This window comes from Mauremys mutica, chromosome 2 (assembly GCF_020497125.1).
Source record: "Mauremys mutica isolate MM-2020 ecotype Southern chromosome 2, ASM2049712v1, whole genome shotgun sequence".
In the NCBI taxonomy this organism is placed as follows: domain Eukaryota; kingdom Metazoa; phylum Chordata; order Testudines; family Geoemydidae; genus Mauremys; species Mauremys mutica.
In genome coordinates this window covers 144,349,971-144,365,552 of record NC_059073.1, presented here as the reverse complement: position 1 = coordinate 144,365,552, position 15,582 = coordinate 144,349,971, and the positions used below count along the sequence as shown (strand labels likewise).

Genomic DNA, 15,582 nt, shown 5'->3' with positions numbered 1-15,582 from the left:
GGAATTGAAACACTGGATCTGAACAGTGGTCCATTTACTGGATCAGCCCACTATCTTGGCTCCAACAGTGGCCAGTACCAGCTGCTTTAGAAGAAGGTGCAATAAACCTCGCAGGCGACAACTATGGGATAACTTGTCCACAGGGCAGTTTATTCCTGAACTCCATTAAATCACGATTGGCTAGATCCCTGAAACTGCATGTGAGTGTGTTTTCCAAAGCTTTTTTAAAAATCCTTACCATTGTATCGCTGGACCCATGCATAGGGACACAAAGGCATTTTGGGGTTAACAGAGTTTTGTAAAACTGAGGTTTACCTGCATCAGCAAAATGAGACATGCTAGCATGAGATGTTTATGTACAGCATATTCACATGTATTATCCTAACAGTGGGTGACTATTGCTAAAGCTAAAATCCCTTTTTAATCTGAGGCCTATCTTTCATCTCTTTTTGCTCCTTTATATATCTAATTACAGAAAGACAGAACAATAAGATTCCTTCATACAAACCAGCGCTCATCAATGGATTTTTAGATGTTCTTTTAAATTCAGCTAATGTATATGCTTCTCTTTCAAGTGTGTCTATGTTTCCTACTTGTCTAATACCAGAAAGTAAAGCAATGTAATACCACAGAACAAGTGAGATCTCTATCCCAGCTTTGTCCAATCAGCTTCTGATAAGGATCTGAATTTTGTAAGTCACATAAGAAGCAGAATAATTGGATTGACAAGGTGATCTCTCTTGGATCTTTCTTTTTAAAGTAGTCTAGATTAATGGATTGTTTCCCCTTGGTCTGGATTCCAAATAAACCTGAGATTAGTAGTTAATCCACGGTCTTCTGAGCAAGGGAAGATTAGATTCAGTGGTGAATTCTGAGAAGCAACACAATGCATTACAAGCCTGCTGACTGCATTTCATTCCCTAGAGATCAGACAGCCTTTATGGGCTTTGGCGGTAAATCTCAGAATGTTCAACAGAGTGAATGGAACACGATGAAAATACCTTAAAAATGCAGCAAAACACATCAATTCTCTAGGCTACGAGGCTGCCTCAACTGCAGACACCATATGCCTTTACAGCAATATTGTTCTTATTGCAGTGCTAATGCTAAACAGAGGTCGAGGAGTGAGTTAAAGTGACTGAATCCCTTCTAGTGGACACTCCTCGTTGAATCCAGTTAGATAAAGCTTACACAGGAGTCAACAAAAGATGAAGTTGGAAGCAAAAATATTGCATACACATTTGGTAATGTGGTAGGTTTTAATGGGAAGTAATGCCATTAAATCACAGGGGTGGACTAGTTATTTAATGAGCTGATGTAGAGAGATGGAGCCTTTCATCTCGCTGAGCCATTGGTTTGAATCTAATTGGTAGTCCTAAAAGTTGTGCATGTCAGAAAGTACATTCAACAGCTAATTTTACTTAAACCAGGAAAGAAGATTCTGAAGCAGTAGAGATCAAAACACCTGGTGCAAGTGGTTTAGAAATCAGCTTGCTTCTAACACAGCTGTCAGCTTGCTGTGCATACCCAGATTTTGGCTAAACTCAGAACACCGGTTGCATTAATTAATGCATCACCTCAAGATCATGCCTCCATTAGACTTTTCTCTTTAAACTTTTCCACCAGCAATAACACAGTGACAGCACTAGTGTAGATATGGCTGCTGGCCAAAGGCTGCAGTGCTTGATCTACTGTGTTATCTAGCACTGCTTGAAGCAAGGTGAGATGACATGGTGATTAAAATACTGGCACTTACCTCTAGTCCTATTAACACCGGTACTCCCATCATTGGGGGACCTGCATGAATGAGAAATTTTAAGGGGAAAAAAAAAGCCTATTCTAGAGGGCTTGAGTGGTAGGAAAAGAAGAGCTCACATGGACTCCATGTGAATAAACTGAGAACTAATTAACCATTACTGTACATTGTTGGAGTAATTCACTGTTCCAAGCACATATCCAAATATTTTCTTAATGCGGTTTTCAGCAGCAGAAGAGTAAACACAGCTGCTCCAATTCTTTTGGAGAAGACGAAGAAGAGACCAATTTAAATGCCAGTCTTTATGTAAAATCATCACTAGCAGCAATTGCTTCCAAGACTTTCTAATTACATGATCATAACTGAATCCTACCGAGACCAGAGCGCATGTTTACGGATATGCAGAAAATGGGAGAGAGAGCTGTGGCTCTTTGAATGCGAAAGGATACGCATACTTGCTGGAGCACAGAAGAAAGGCTAAAAAGAGCCAGCAGGCGAACAGTGTGGTGAAGGTGCTTAGCAGAGACCAGGCAGGAAATTGCAGGTGCATAGGCACATTGGAATAGCAAGAAGAAATCGATTTCTTAGACTAAAGCCAGGACAACCCATTGTGATCATCTAGTCTGGCCTCCTGCATTGCACAGCTATTGTGTCTTCTACTATTTACCCAACAATCTACAATATGACAAAACTTCAGGTGCACAGCTGGGTCCCAAAAAACCGTGTTTACTAATGACACCCTAACGAGCAAGGTGTAGCTACATACATGCTGCTGCTCTGATTGGTTTCCGGCAGCTTCTACAACACAGAACCCAGTGAGTGCCATTAGAGAGCTCACAAACCATTTAAAGGGATACTCCCTGTTATGGGAGGTAGGGAGAAAGACTGATGTGACTATTGGGCCTAAAAAGTGTACCCCTACTGTGGGCTCAAATGTAAAAAGCATGTGAATGTTCCATAAGACCTTACAATAAGCATGAAAAGTAGGTCAAGTTGTTTACGATGTTGAATGTCGTAACAAATGCAAGTGAACCAGACAAAGAAGCTGGATTAGTCTAAACCAGGGGTCCTCAAACTGTGGGTCAGGACCCCCAAGTGGGTCGCAACCCCATTTTAATGGGGTCACCAAGGCTGGTGTTAGATTTGCTGGGGCCCAAGGCTGAAGCCCAAGCCCCAGCCCCAGCCCCACCGCCTGGGGCTAAGGTTACAGGCCTCCCACCCAGGGCAGAAGCCCTTGGGCTTCAGCTTTGGCCCTTCTCCCCCTCCCCTTGCCTGGGGTGGCGGAACTTGGGCAGGCTTAGGCTTCAGTCCCCCTCCTGGGGCCATGCAGTAATTTTTATCATCAGAAGAGGGTGGTGGAGCAATGAAGTTTGAGAACCGCTGGTCTAAACCAAAAAGGCCACGTTGATATAATCCAATGACGGTTAAGATTATGCTTGGTGAAAACAGAAGATGTGGAACCAGAAGCTAATAGACCAAAATTGGTGTGATGGATATTACTAACTAGTGGAGGAACATAATGAGGGGGATGAACTATGCTGCCCACTTTTCCCCTTTCCACTGTGGGAAAAAAAGATCAGTTCAGTTCAGCTCTCCCTCACATCTCCCATCCCACCTGGCATCCCAGCTCATCCCTCGACCGGCTGGCCCTGCAACTCATCTCGACTTAGGGTGACCAGATGTCCCAATTTTATAGGGACAGTCCCGATTTTTGGGTCTCTCTCTTATATAGGCTCCTATTACCCCCCAACCCTATCCTGATTTTTCACATTTGCTGTCTGGTCACCCTATCTCGACCCATCAAAAGGACCGGCTGGCCTTGCCCTTGTTAAAGGAAATTTGTTTTCACCTGTGAGTGTTGAATGTCATCACATTATCATGACATCCGGTCCTCAGCCCACCAATGGGGATATTTAATTACCAGCACTGCAAAGGCATACAAGATCCTGCATTGTATTCCCTTCTCTTGTTGAGGTTATTTTCTGTTTCTTTCCTCCTATGCTTTTTCTTGCCTTTTCATTGAATCCTGAAGTCAATCATATTGCATCCATCCAAACCTGCTCTGTCTGAAGAGAAAGGATCCAACTAGATCCCAGCCCCGACCAGATTGCAACTAACCAGGGTCCAAGCAGCAGTTGTTGTCAGGGCTTTGGAGCGGAGCCTGGAGCTGGAGCGCGGAGCAGCTCCGGAGCAGTGGAATTGCAGGTTTTTGCCTGGAGCTGGAGTGGAGCCAGAGCACAGCTCCAATGCCCTGGTTGTTGTGGTTGACTTACCAGCCAAAGCATCCACTTGTAACTAATCAGCAGTCCAGTGTTCCAAAAATATCAACAAAAGCCGTAATTCACTCATCTTTTCTATCCCGTCTCTCCTCCACCTTGTGTCTGTGTGTTTGATGAGAACAGGATGAGTGAATGCCCTTCACATCAGGCCTGAGAGTAAAATTAACCTTCTTTTCTTCATCAAAGAAAGGTTGCTCTGAAAATAAAGAGACTAATATTTTGACTCCAAAAGGAGAAAGACTTTAATAAGGTCTAACTAAGTTTGTTTTGCATCATCACTCAACCTCTGTTTCAATAAAAAGGCCTGTTTTAATGTCATGTTCTTTCTTGTGTTTAATCAATAAACTTTCAATTTAAATAAATGCTTTTGGGTGTTTGCCAAGGAACTGAATAAAACCAAATGCTCTGTTTAAAAATAACCTCAAAACCTTTCACTGTTTAATGTTGGCCAGTGAGAGAGTTTATAAACACCTTCAACTCTTTGGGCCTTTGAAATCAATATCTATACCTCTGCCTGGAGTGCCCTCCTGTGGCAGACCATGGCATGACAGGTGCATCTACCTCAGTTTCCCACTTTCAGAGTCCCCAATAACTCCATTTCAGGCTCTCTTGTATAATAATACCCTTCTTTGGGCTGGGTTGTTACCAAAACATAGTTGAAATATTCTCCAACAAAAATCTCAAACATATCCCTTTCCTCCACTGTACATAGTCCTTAAAACCCTGCTCTTCCCAGCAGGAAACCCACCCCCTGTGCTCTCTGCTGGGAGTGCATCCTCACCATACTCTGGTCTCCTTGTTAGACTTCTTCTGTCCTCAGCCAGGACAGCCACCCAGCTTAAGTGCTACCTTGCTCTTCCCAGTGGGAACCCCCACGCTGCTGGGATATCATCCTGACCTGGGAGGACCCCTCATACCTCCTATCCTACCCCCTGGCTCCAGTGCTGAAACATCAGTGGATAAGCCCCTCCACTGTTCCCCTGCCCTCAGCTTCAACTCTCCGGCTTAGACATCAGTAGGCAACACCCTCTGCTGCTCTCTGGCCTTCAGCCTTCTCTGACCCTGACTCTCACTTGGGCACACAAGCCAGCCAGCAAACCCCTCTTGCTGCTCTCCTGCCTTCAGCATTCCTCCAGGAACCACATACAGCTTTCTTCCAACACCTTCCCTTGTCCTGCAGTCTCTGGCAGATCTCACCTCTCCTTTTCCTGACTGGACCCAGCAGCAGGCAACCCTCATTCTCCCAGTTTCTCCCCTCCGAGGGCCCAAGTGCCGGCTTTGTATCCCGCATTCGCAGTTTGCCAGCTCCTGGGACTCTGGATTGAGTCTCTAGGGAGTCCTACCCTTTGGGCTACAACAATAATGTCCTCTGACACCATTTCCCAGCAGCAAGCACCAGGGCAGAGGTTTGAGCCCCATTTCAGGGGAGGCAGCTACATCTTTTAAACCCAGTTGGAGTGAGCTGATGATTCACAGATGCACTGGCCTGGGTACCTCTTAAAAGGAGCCAGTACAGGCCAGAGAATTTCACCGAGTGCTTCCTGCATCTGGCCCAACAACTGGAGGCTGAAGTACAGCAGGTTTATTCTAATTCCTAGATCCTCAGAATCAGGAGCTACTTTGGTGATAAATGTTAATAAAATAAATAAGTAGTCATATGAACTATGCACTATGCGGCAATGATAGCGCTGCCCTGCCCTTACAGCCGAGATGGCAATTTTATTCTATGGGCTGTACTGTGCCCAGTCATTGGAAAAAAGCACAGGACAGTCGCTAACTCTGAACCCTCCCCCTGCCATACAATGGATATACAGTCAGTTGTGCCCTGGCATGCCCTCACATCCACAGTTATACGATGTTGCATGTGGTTCCATGTAGCCATTATAGAATGGAAAAAGCGGCAGGTGTCCTGATGAGGAACCTGCAGCGTCCTGCGCTGCAGCACATGTGTGATGTAGATGGAGAAAGCCAAGGTAGATGAAAAATAGGCCTAAAACTATTCTGTGTCTGCACACCCCTATGTTCCCTATGTCCTGTGGCACCTTATAGACTAACAGACGTTTTGGAGCATGAGCTTTCGTGGGTGAATACCCACTTCGTCGGATGACATGCATCCGACGAAGTGGGTATTCACCCACGAAAGCTCATGCTACAAAACGTCTGTTAGTCTATAAGGTGCCACAGGACTCTTTGCTGCTTTTACAGATCCAGACTAACACGGCTACCCCTCTGATACTATGTTCCCTATGTGCAACATACATACCCAGGCCACGGAGACTCCCGCAGTGTTTCTCAAGATGCTGACATGTTATTCTGAACCACCAGACTGCAGAGACGACCTGGAGTGAGTCAGTCTCTGCTGCCCAGGACAAGCCCTGGCTTGCCACGTTCCCTGTAGACTATTGCACAGCTGTTCAAAGTAATGACATGACATCATCCACGACCCCTCCCATCTTCCCCTGGACTATGTCCCTTATTCCGCTAGCTGTGTTCTCTCATATCACAGCCGTAGTGCATCATACCATTTCTATTCTATATAGGTTTTTATCTGGCCCTCATCACTGCAGTATCTGAGCACCTTCCAGTAGTGCCTTAAACGATGCGACTAACATTTGTCACATGTGGTTCATTCTCTCTCATTGTGCCTGCAGTCCAGTGGTTTGTCCTGGTAGGGATGTGTTTGTTTAACATCCCACACTGCTTTGGAGGGAAGGCAGTTTCAGAGAAATGTGCCTGGTCTTTGAGTAACGTTCGTGACGGTCTTCAGTTCTGGTGGGAGTTCATTCCATAGGCTGGGACCAGCCCTCGAGGAAGATCTGTGTCTCTTGCACAGATGACCCTGACCCTTAAAGGATAAAATTTTATTTTGCCAGAGGAGCAGAGTTATCATGCTCTTCATATTGGAGCTCTAGGGGAGATTTTAGAGATGCTGGGCCCAAACCACTGAGCACACTGAAGAGAAGGATCGAGATACTGAACTTGACTCAATATTCTATGGGAAGTTAGCGTAGAGAGCAGAGCACAGCGTAGCATGGAAATCCTGGCACATCTGCATTTCCCGATTGCTTGGACATTCCCAAAACCATCTGCAAGGCTAACCTTTGCTCCACAGTTTTAGAAGAGTTACTAACCCGACTGACTAACCACTGCAATATACAACCCTACATTCTCTATTTTTCAGTTGTTTCTCGTTTGCTTTTTTGGGCTGAATTTTTTCATGTCACTTCTCAGTGCGGAAGAAAAATTTTCTCTATTCACTTATATAGTTTAAAGAAAATCCATCAAGTCATTTTTAATCTATCGGAGTGGGAAGAACTTTGAATTGAATCAGGTGTGGCTCATGTCCATTAGCCAGTTGGCATAATTCACCCCAACAGTGGTGGGTGAACTAGATCCTCTTTCTATAGTTTGTAACACCAATGGAAAAAGTTCTTTAGAGTAGCGTGATGCATCTGAATGATTCTCAACCAATTAATAAAAACGAAGGCAAAATGGTTAGTTAGTTGCTTTCATAGGAACTTTTAGCTTCACTCTTGGGGCCACATGCCCCGATGAAACACACCTCCCACATTTTCTACCCACGCTGCAATTACTACACTACACAATTTATGGTCAGATTAATAAATCCAGCTCCAGGCTTCAAAATCATTCCTGATTAATATTAAGAGGTGCATCAAAATATTATCATTAAAAAGGGGCATTTGCAACAGTCTTTTGTGGGGTCAAGACAGTCACTGTGAATGTATTCTCACTCCTAAAATTACAGCTTTTGCATTAAATGTTAGCAATTATCATACTGTATGTTAACCCTGAAGGCCAAGTGTTTCACCTGACCTATGCATCCGCTATAACTCCTGTGGGTAATAATGGGAGCGAGGCACATTCACAGACGAAGTATACATCTCACATCTACAGTTATACCTCTGTAGTTATTGAGCTGCTTCTTTTGCTTAGGAATATTAAAGAAACGTTTGCCATTCATCAGAGAAACATGCCAAAGTAATGGTGACACAGCAGTGTTCAGCCCTGAGTCGGAATAGCTGGATGAATTATGCACAGCATTTTCCAAAAAAGAGTTTGAATTTTTCCAATGAGTTTGATTTCATCACCTTGAGAATTCTCACTGGAGGTCTGCTTCTTAGGATATGTCTACACTGCAAGGGAATGTGTGATGTAGATTGATACTAACTAGCATTTATAGACATAGTAGTGTAGACATGGCAGCACAGGTTTCTGCACAGGCTAGCAACCAGAGTAGGTGCCTGGGTAAGTTCTTGGGTTGCTAGCCCATGCCACCATGTCTACATTACTATTGTTACCCACGCTAGCCATATGAAAGCTAATAGAGGTATGTCTACTGCACCACAACACCACCTTTACTTGCAGTGTAGACCTTGTGTAGAAGAGTTGCGCTCAACCATTCAGGAAATAGAGACAATACCACATGACCTATATGGCCAACGAATATCATGTTTGAGATGCAAACAAATTATGATGAATTATTGGTTAGATATTTTTGAATGAGAAGATGCCTCTCTGTTCATGGACAAGCCACGAACAGAAAAAGAGATGAAGCCTGCAGAATAAGTTAACTGTAATTTATCTGCCAACCTTGGTAGGTTAATGCATATTGTGGCTGTCACAGCACCCTGTGACCTCCAGGTTCCACTCCATGATAGCAAAGAGCTTCATTTCTATCTCTGCGCATCTGCACAGTTCTGCTGAAACTAGGGTGGCCAGATGTCCCGATTTTATAGAGACAGTCCCGATTTTTGGGTCTTTTTCTTATATAGGCTTCTATTACCCCCCACCCCCGTCCCGATTTTTCACATTTGCTGTCTGGTCACCCTAGCTGAAACCCCATGTGACAGGATCCCGGGTGCAGCCTGTAACTGTGGGACCATTGTGCCTCCTTAACTCTCTCCAGCCTGGGCTACCTCTTACAGTGCTTTGCTAGTGACAAGCAGCAAACCTCTCCAGGTGCTGTGATCACTCAGCATAACAGCATGTGGAGCCCCACACCCAGCTAGATTGCATGAAGGCTTCCAGAGACACTCATGAATCACACAGAGAAAGGCTCCAGAAACAAATCCCGCCCAGCTCCCAGCACTGTATCTCAGGAATATACCATCTTGCACTGCTCCAGATGAGCAGTGCAAATTTATTAATTGCTTTACCACTTCATCAATGGAAAGTGGACAGACACCAGCTTTTGCAAAACCTGAGCAGATTTGCCCCACATTTCATACAAACTCACTGGTAAGGATAAACAGTAAAACAAATGTATTGATTACAAAAGATAGATTTTAAGTGACTATAAGTGTTAGACAAAAAGTCGTAGTTAGTTACCAAAAGAAATAAAATATAAGCACGCAGTCTAAACTCTCAACCCTATTAGACAGGGTAACATCTAGATTAAGCAGTTTTTCTCACCCCACTGGATATTGCAGTTCATAGTACACAGATTTCAAGGGTGAAATCTGGGTCAGTCCCCTCATCTTAAGTCTTCTCAGTGTCCTTGTTGCTTGCAGCATGGGTGGGGGATGGAGAAAGGCGAGGCATGGCCCTGCTCTGTTCTGTTTTATACCCTCAGTCTCATGTGCTTGGGGAACACACAAGTCCAGACATGTCTGGGGGGCATTGCTGAGTCTCCAGGCAAGGTTAAGCAATTCCCCTGGTGTGGCCTCGTGCAGGTGAGTCATTGAATTGTAGCTCCCTTGCTGGATAATGGCTGTTGATGGTTGTTTGACACCACATCTGGGCATTGGTTACTTTCCTTGCTGTTGCCTCTGGGGAGCTAACATCTGGCTGATTCCCCAATTTACAGCATGTTTTAGTGACAACCATACTATACAATTCTCATAACTTTATATGCATTAATGATATACATATATGGATAGAGAAATGACTTCCAGCAGATCATAACCGTTCCCCTGATACCTCACATGGACTGATTTATATGCAAGATCACAATTATATATAAATGAGGAATATGAGGGTTACGGGGTGCTCCCCCAAGGTACAGAACGTCACACCCTGCTATCTAATTACTGCATTAGTTAAACCACAATCCTGATTCTGGTTAATAATTCCTAATAGTAATAATACTTGTGCTCTGCAATTGTCTCCACAATCCTACAGAAGTCTTCGGTGCAAGGGTGTCCAAAATGAATGAGGGAGCCAACTGTGCTCCCTGGAGTATTGAACACTGCCCCATGCCCAACTACTGGTTATCCACACCTGTGCTGCTCAGCTTAAACAATAGAGTCATTCTGCACCCAGTGTGCACCCAACCATGCTGAGCTTTTCTGAAAATCTGGGGTCTCAGTCTGATCTCCCTCACTAACTGGGCTGTAGGATGGCTTGGCTTTCATTGCTGGCGATATGTACCAAGCAGATGCTTTTATGTATCTCATCCTTCATACATGGTTAAAAGAAAGATATTACACTTAAGAACTTATTTATTTTTTTAAATTATATTTTCATGCAAATACAGTATGCCTCTCGTGCTCCTAGCAAGTGGCCTGTGGTGTCAAAGCGGTTTAATATCTGCCCTGAATCTGGAATTGGAGTCAGTGTCCTCAGAGGACCAACCCCCTCTACAGGTAGGATCATTTTTTTTCACTAGGGGCAGGGAACATCCAAACTGGCAGTCAGACTCCTCACAGCTGAGAGAGAAAAAGCAACCAGACTTGCCCAGAATGGCGGCCGCACAGTCCTGGAGATGCAAAATTCTTCCTGACCTATAGATTGAATTCCACGAATAGCATTGAGTTCTTGTGAAAGAAAAAGAAAGAAAGAAAGAAAGAAAGAAAGAAAGAAAGAAACTCGTCCTTCCGACAGGACAGGTAGAAGTTTAAGCCTCCTGGGGCCAGATCCAGTCTTTCAATTGACTGCAGTGGGTACTGGATCAGGCCTGTGTAGTATAATTGTTAGCATGCCAAAAGAAGATGAGAATCCCAGACCGAAGTTGCATCCTGCCAGATCAGGACTTTTGAAGAGGAGCTAGCGGCAGAAGCGTGAATGATCCAGGCAGTCTGGGCCAATACTACTTTCTCCAGGACAAAGGTTTAAATTGTATCCATCTCCTCCTCTCCTATTGTACTTTTGCCCTCCAGGTTGGTTTTTTTTTTTTTTTTTTTTTTTTTTTTTTACAGACTACTCTGAAACCTTGACACTTACACATTGAAACAGTTTCTTAAAATAAATAAATCAAGTAAGAGATGAATTACGTGCTAAATGATTTATGCTTCCCTGCTGTATGCATTATACATCATAAGGCTCAGAAGCCAGAGTTTAAAAAAAAATGTAAAGAAACAGTCTTGTGGATGACTGCCTCCTGATGTGACAGCTTGGTAGGGGAAGGCACAGAGCAAGCAGGGAATCTGTCAAGAAGCTGAACAAGGCAGACACCTTCATAGGAGGGCAAAGAAAAATCTCAAATCTCAAACAGGGAAACTAAAATAGGAGGAGGATATTTAGGTTAAACTAAAGGAATTTTTAAAAGAAGATCTTTTCTGGAGTGGGGTAGGGGCTAAAACCTGGAAGGCGGCTTTGGAAGTTCTTAGGAAAGCTACACCGGACTCAGTCCTGCTGCAATTGCAGACAATAAGTGGCTTGGTTTTCTAACGTGCACCTGACAAGTCCCATTGAAGTCAATGGAGGTAGTGGATACTCAGCACCTCTGAAAAGTCAGGCCCCCGCAGTTTTATCATTAACTTAAAAGGGAACAGGCCTAATAACCTGGCTACCTTGAGTTCCTGTCTGCAGCTGATTCGAAACATGGGATTACCATACTTGATCAGATACTGGGTAAATCGGGTCTGGTATCCCACCTGCTGCAGTGGCCAGCAAAGGGTACTTCAGCATGGAGAAAAACCTTCCATAATGCACCTACCTGTTGTGTTACATTCTACTTGATTTATTTTGAAGCTTTCCTCTGCAGCTACAAAAACAGTCACCTACTCTGAGCACAGGCTGTCAGATAGGTGTCAAATTCCAGCATGCCATTTAGCAAAAACCAGGGAATAGAGGTGAACAAGCACCCTGAAGATGAAAGGCTCCACATCCCATTTCTAGCCCCCAACTCCTGAGCCATCTGGTCCTACACTCTGCGACAATCCAAGTTATACATTTAATAATGGCAGAAACTATTTGTCAGTTTCAAGATGGATAATTTCATCACATTTGAAGCTGAACAAATTCAGACTAGAAATAAAGAACAAATTTTTAAACAAAAAGAATAATTTACAATCAGATCAACTTAACAAGGGTCGCGGTGGATTCTCCAACACTGGAAATTTGAAAATCTAGTTCGGATATTTTTCTTATTCAAGCACAGCTATTGGATTTGCAGCTGGAATTAATATAGGGACATTTTACAGCTTGTGTTATTCAGGTGGTCAGACGAGACAATCACAATGGTCCCTTCTGGCCTGGGAATCTATGAATATGAAAACCAGCTGATATCACATTGCAATAAGGTCAAGCACAGACATTGAAGCGGGTGTTTTTGTTTTCCTGAGGATAAGAATTAAAGCAATTGTTCACCAGTGATGTTCTGGAGGGGTTCAGAGCCCTACATATTGCCATTTCCCCAGGAATCTCTCCTAGCTAAGCAGAAGCACGTATACTTGCAGCAATAACCCAAAATTTGGCTCCCCATTCTGACTCGTATTCCTGGAAAAGTCAATTCCTTTTCAAGACAGCTATTGGCATCCTCCAATGAAGCAGGCTACAGGAGAACCTCTAGGCAAGTGGGTCTGTGTTCCAGTTACCCAAGAGACCATAAAAGCAAACTCTTTACTTTTAGATAGTGCCTTCCATCCTGACTGACGCCAAAGAGATTTTATATACAAGTAGATGGGGGACCCCTCACCCTTCACTGAAATGCAGCAGCTATGTAACTGAGCACAGCAACACAACTGCTAAGGACAGTAAAGTGACAAGACTAACATGTCCCATTGGAAATACAAGGAGAATGTAAGGAAAGAGAATGTAATTATCTAATGTGGATATTGAAGTGATCACTACCTATCTATCATATATACCAACTTTCAAAAAGTGCTATGGGAAACTTGATAACCAAAGATGGTCAAGATCTCACTTTTAGGGCTCATCTGAAAACTATTCACGATGGCAGCAACATGCTGGGGAATGCTGGTTCATTATGGCTCAGAAGGAAGGCCACCTACTAGAGTAGCCAACACCACCTCTCATAAGCAGAGTACTGCGGTCCTCGGGTGATACAGAGCTTGGCCTGAAGTTCCAAAAAAGCCAAACAATCTCCTGGCCCCTGACCTCTTCCAGAATCAGAACCACATCAGTTCCACTGGGCCATAGCTTCTCACTGCTCTGGAGAAGGGCACAAGATTTGACCCTTACGCAGTCAAGAGAGACAGCTGAAATGAAGAATTGTATAGTGATAATAATATCAAACATTGTGCAGGTAGGAACAGGCCATTCAGAACACATCTTTGCAAGAGATGGTAGTTATAATGACATTCTCTTTGCAGACTGGGCTTCTTTTCTTTGTGATAAATCAGGATATTAAAACTCATACTTCCATAGCTAACTGCAGTGTTTTCTACCAATTCCACACAGTTTCTGAAAGCTCAAAATACACATCAGAAACAAGCAAGATTAAAAAAAAAGTTACATTTATTTTGTAAAAAGGAGATATATACAAATACTTGGGGTTGCCAAGACAGTGCATGTAAACTATGGAGCTTTTGTGTGTCTTCAGGGTGTGTTGATTCTTACTCATGTATCCATATTAAGTTATTTTAGAATTCCTGCTAAAATATCCCATGAATTTGAGGATGAAGCACAATTGGGTGTGATATCTAGTTATTTCTCTACTTAAGGTCCATCACACATTCTCTAGTCTGTACCTTCAGGTGCGCTGTGCTCTGAACTGCCACGTTGAGAATACCGGTACCTCTTCACACTTTACTTTGACCAATAACTACTTCATCATCGTCATCGTCTGTGACATTGACGGGAATGTAGCCTCCTTCTCTGGGAAAACACAAGCACCAGCCAGCACCTGTTAAGTCCACTGCTTTGAAGTTTATCACCTCAAGTGCCTTGAAATCAACAGTGTCCCATCTGCAGTATATGTCGTCAAGCTTTCGCCAATATAACCTGGCCATAACCAGGCCAAGTAGCTGCAAGAAACATTCAATGAAAAGGATTAGATTTAGTGATGTCAACTCTTTATGCAATTCCTTAAATACAAGAACTTTTTATTTTAAAGGTCTTTTAAACCTGGCCATGTTAATAAATCCTCACGTCTCATACTAGGCAGGACTGAGCCTAATCAGAACTTGGATGGGAGATGTCCAGGGAAAATGAAGATGCTGCAGGAAGAGATGTAGGTGGTACTATTCAGCTCTAAGTCTGTACTGAATGTCCCAGCACTGCTGTGCTGCTACAAGTGCAGTCTTTTAAACATGCTCTGAAAGTTATCCTCCCTGACACTTTTTTTTTTGGCAAGAGGTAGTGTGTTAACCCTCGTGTTCTGATCAAATTCCAGTAGGGCTCATTCCATTTTGCCTCCTTGAATTTTCCATGAAGTTTCAGGTGGAGAAACTGCTCTTAAAACGCGCTATTTGTGCATAGCAGCAAACGTGTACGATGGTAAAGTTGGCTGCATTTCAGTGGTAGGTAAATGAGCCCGATATACACAGTATCTAACACACTTTGGGATCCTTCAGTGCTATATAACATTATTACTGTTTCGGTAGGTGAAAGTGCATTAAAAGGAACAATAATTTGATTTAGTTTGATGAACATCTCTCTTGGTCTTTTCCAATTTCTCCCTCAGTCACTCAAAAGACTGATTCCCCTTATCTGCTGTGACAGTCCTAAATGCCTACTTGGTTTACATGACATGCACAGACTTGCAGCCTGGGCACAGCAATGATAGCATAAGACAGTTAGGCTCTTATAGGCCCAAGAGAGGAGATGTAACATATCCAAGGAACCTGTGACATTTCAACTATAAGAATTTAAGCCAGACAATCTCCTGTGGCTTCTCCAAATGTAGATAAGAAGGTGCAGTAATTTTTTATTTTCATTATTTATGCATCCAAACAAAGCCATCAAAGCAAAAATATCAGCATTACTTGAGTCGATGTTATTGTCCATTTGAGTGAATAAATTCACCAAACTGGCTCAGACCATGAGGTTTGGGATCTTGCCTTCAGCAAAGTCCAATATTAAATACTGCAGAGAAAGGCAAAAAGCCAATACAATATAATGCATCTAGTCAATTGTGTGGCACTATGTATAGGAGAACAAATCTCCTCTTAACCCCTGAATGGTATCAGATCATGCTATGAGGTTTGACTAACTTGGCTTTGAGTGGACTATGCCCATAAAGAGGAACCAGAAGCTCCCTGGTTCTAATCCTGGCATTGATATTATCCTGCCGGGTGACCTAGGACAAGTCATTCCCCCACTCTCTGCCTCCGTTTGCCCATCTGTACAGAGAGGAGAGGCAGGAGTGTTAGCAGAAATACATGGTTAATGCTTGAAAAGGAC

The 15,582-nt window shown here is 43.4% G+C and overlaps 2 protein-coding genes across 4 annotated transcripts in view; both read right to left on the bottom strand.

Annotated features, from left to right (window-relative positions):
* The window catches only part of SLC4A5 (solute carrier family 4 member 5), a 167,418-nt gene that overhangs the window by 143,229 nt on the left and 8,607 nt on the right, over nt 1-15,582 (bottom strand). The gene's annotated exons all lie outside the window — the stretch shown is intronic.
* LOC123362904 (tetraspanin-15-like) overlaps nt 13,714-15,582 on the bottom strand; it is a 321,860-nt gene continuing 319,991 nt past the window's right edge. For all 3 annotated transcript variants that reach the window (XM_045003460.1, XM_045003459.1, XM_045003458.1), the window contains one exon: nt 13,714-14,204. In XM_045003460.1, coding sequence (XP_044859395.1) covers nt 13,980-14,204 — 225 coding nt within the window. In that variant the 3' untranslated portion in view covers nt 13,714-13,979. The remainder of the gene's footprint in view (nt 14,205-15,582) is intronic.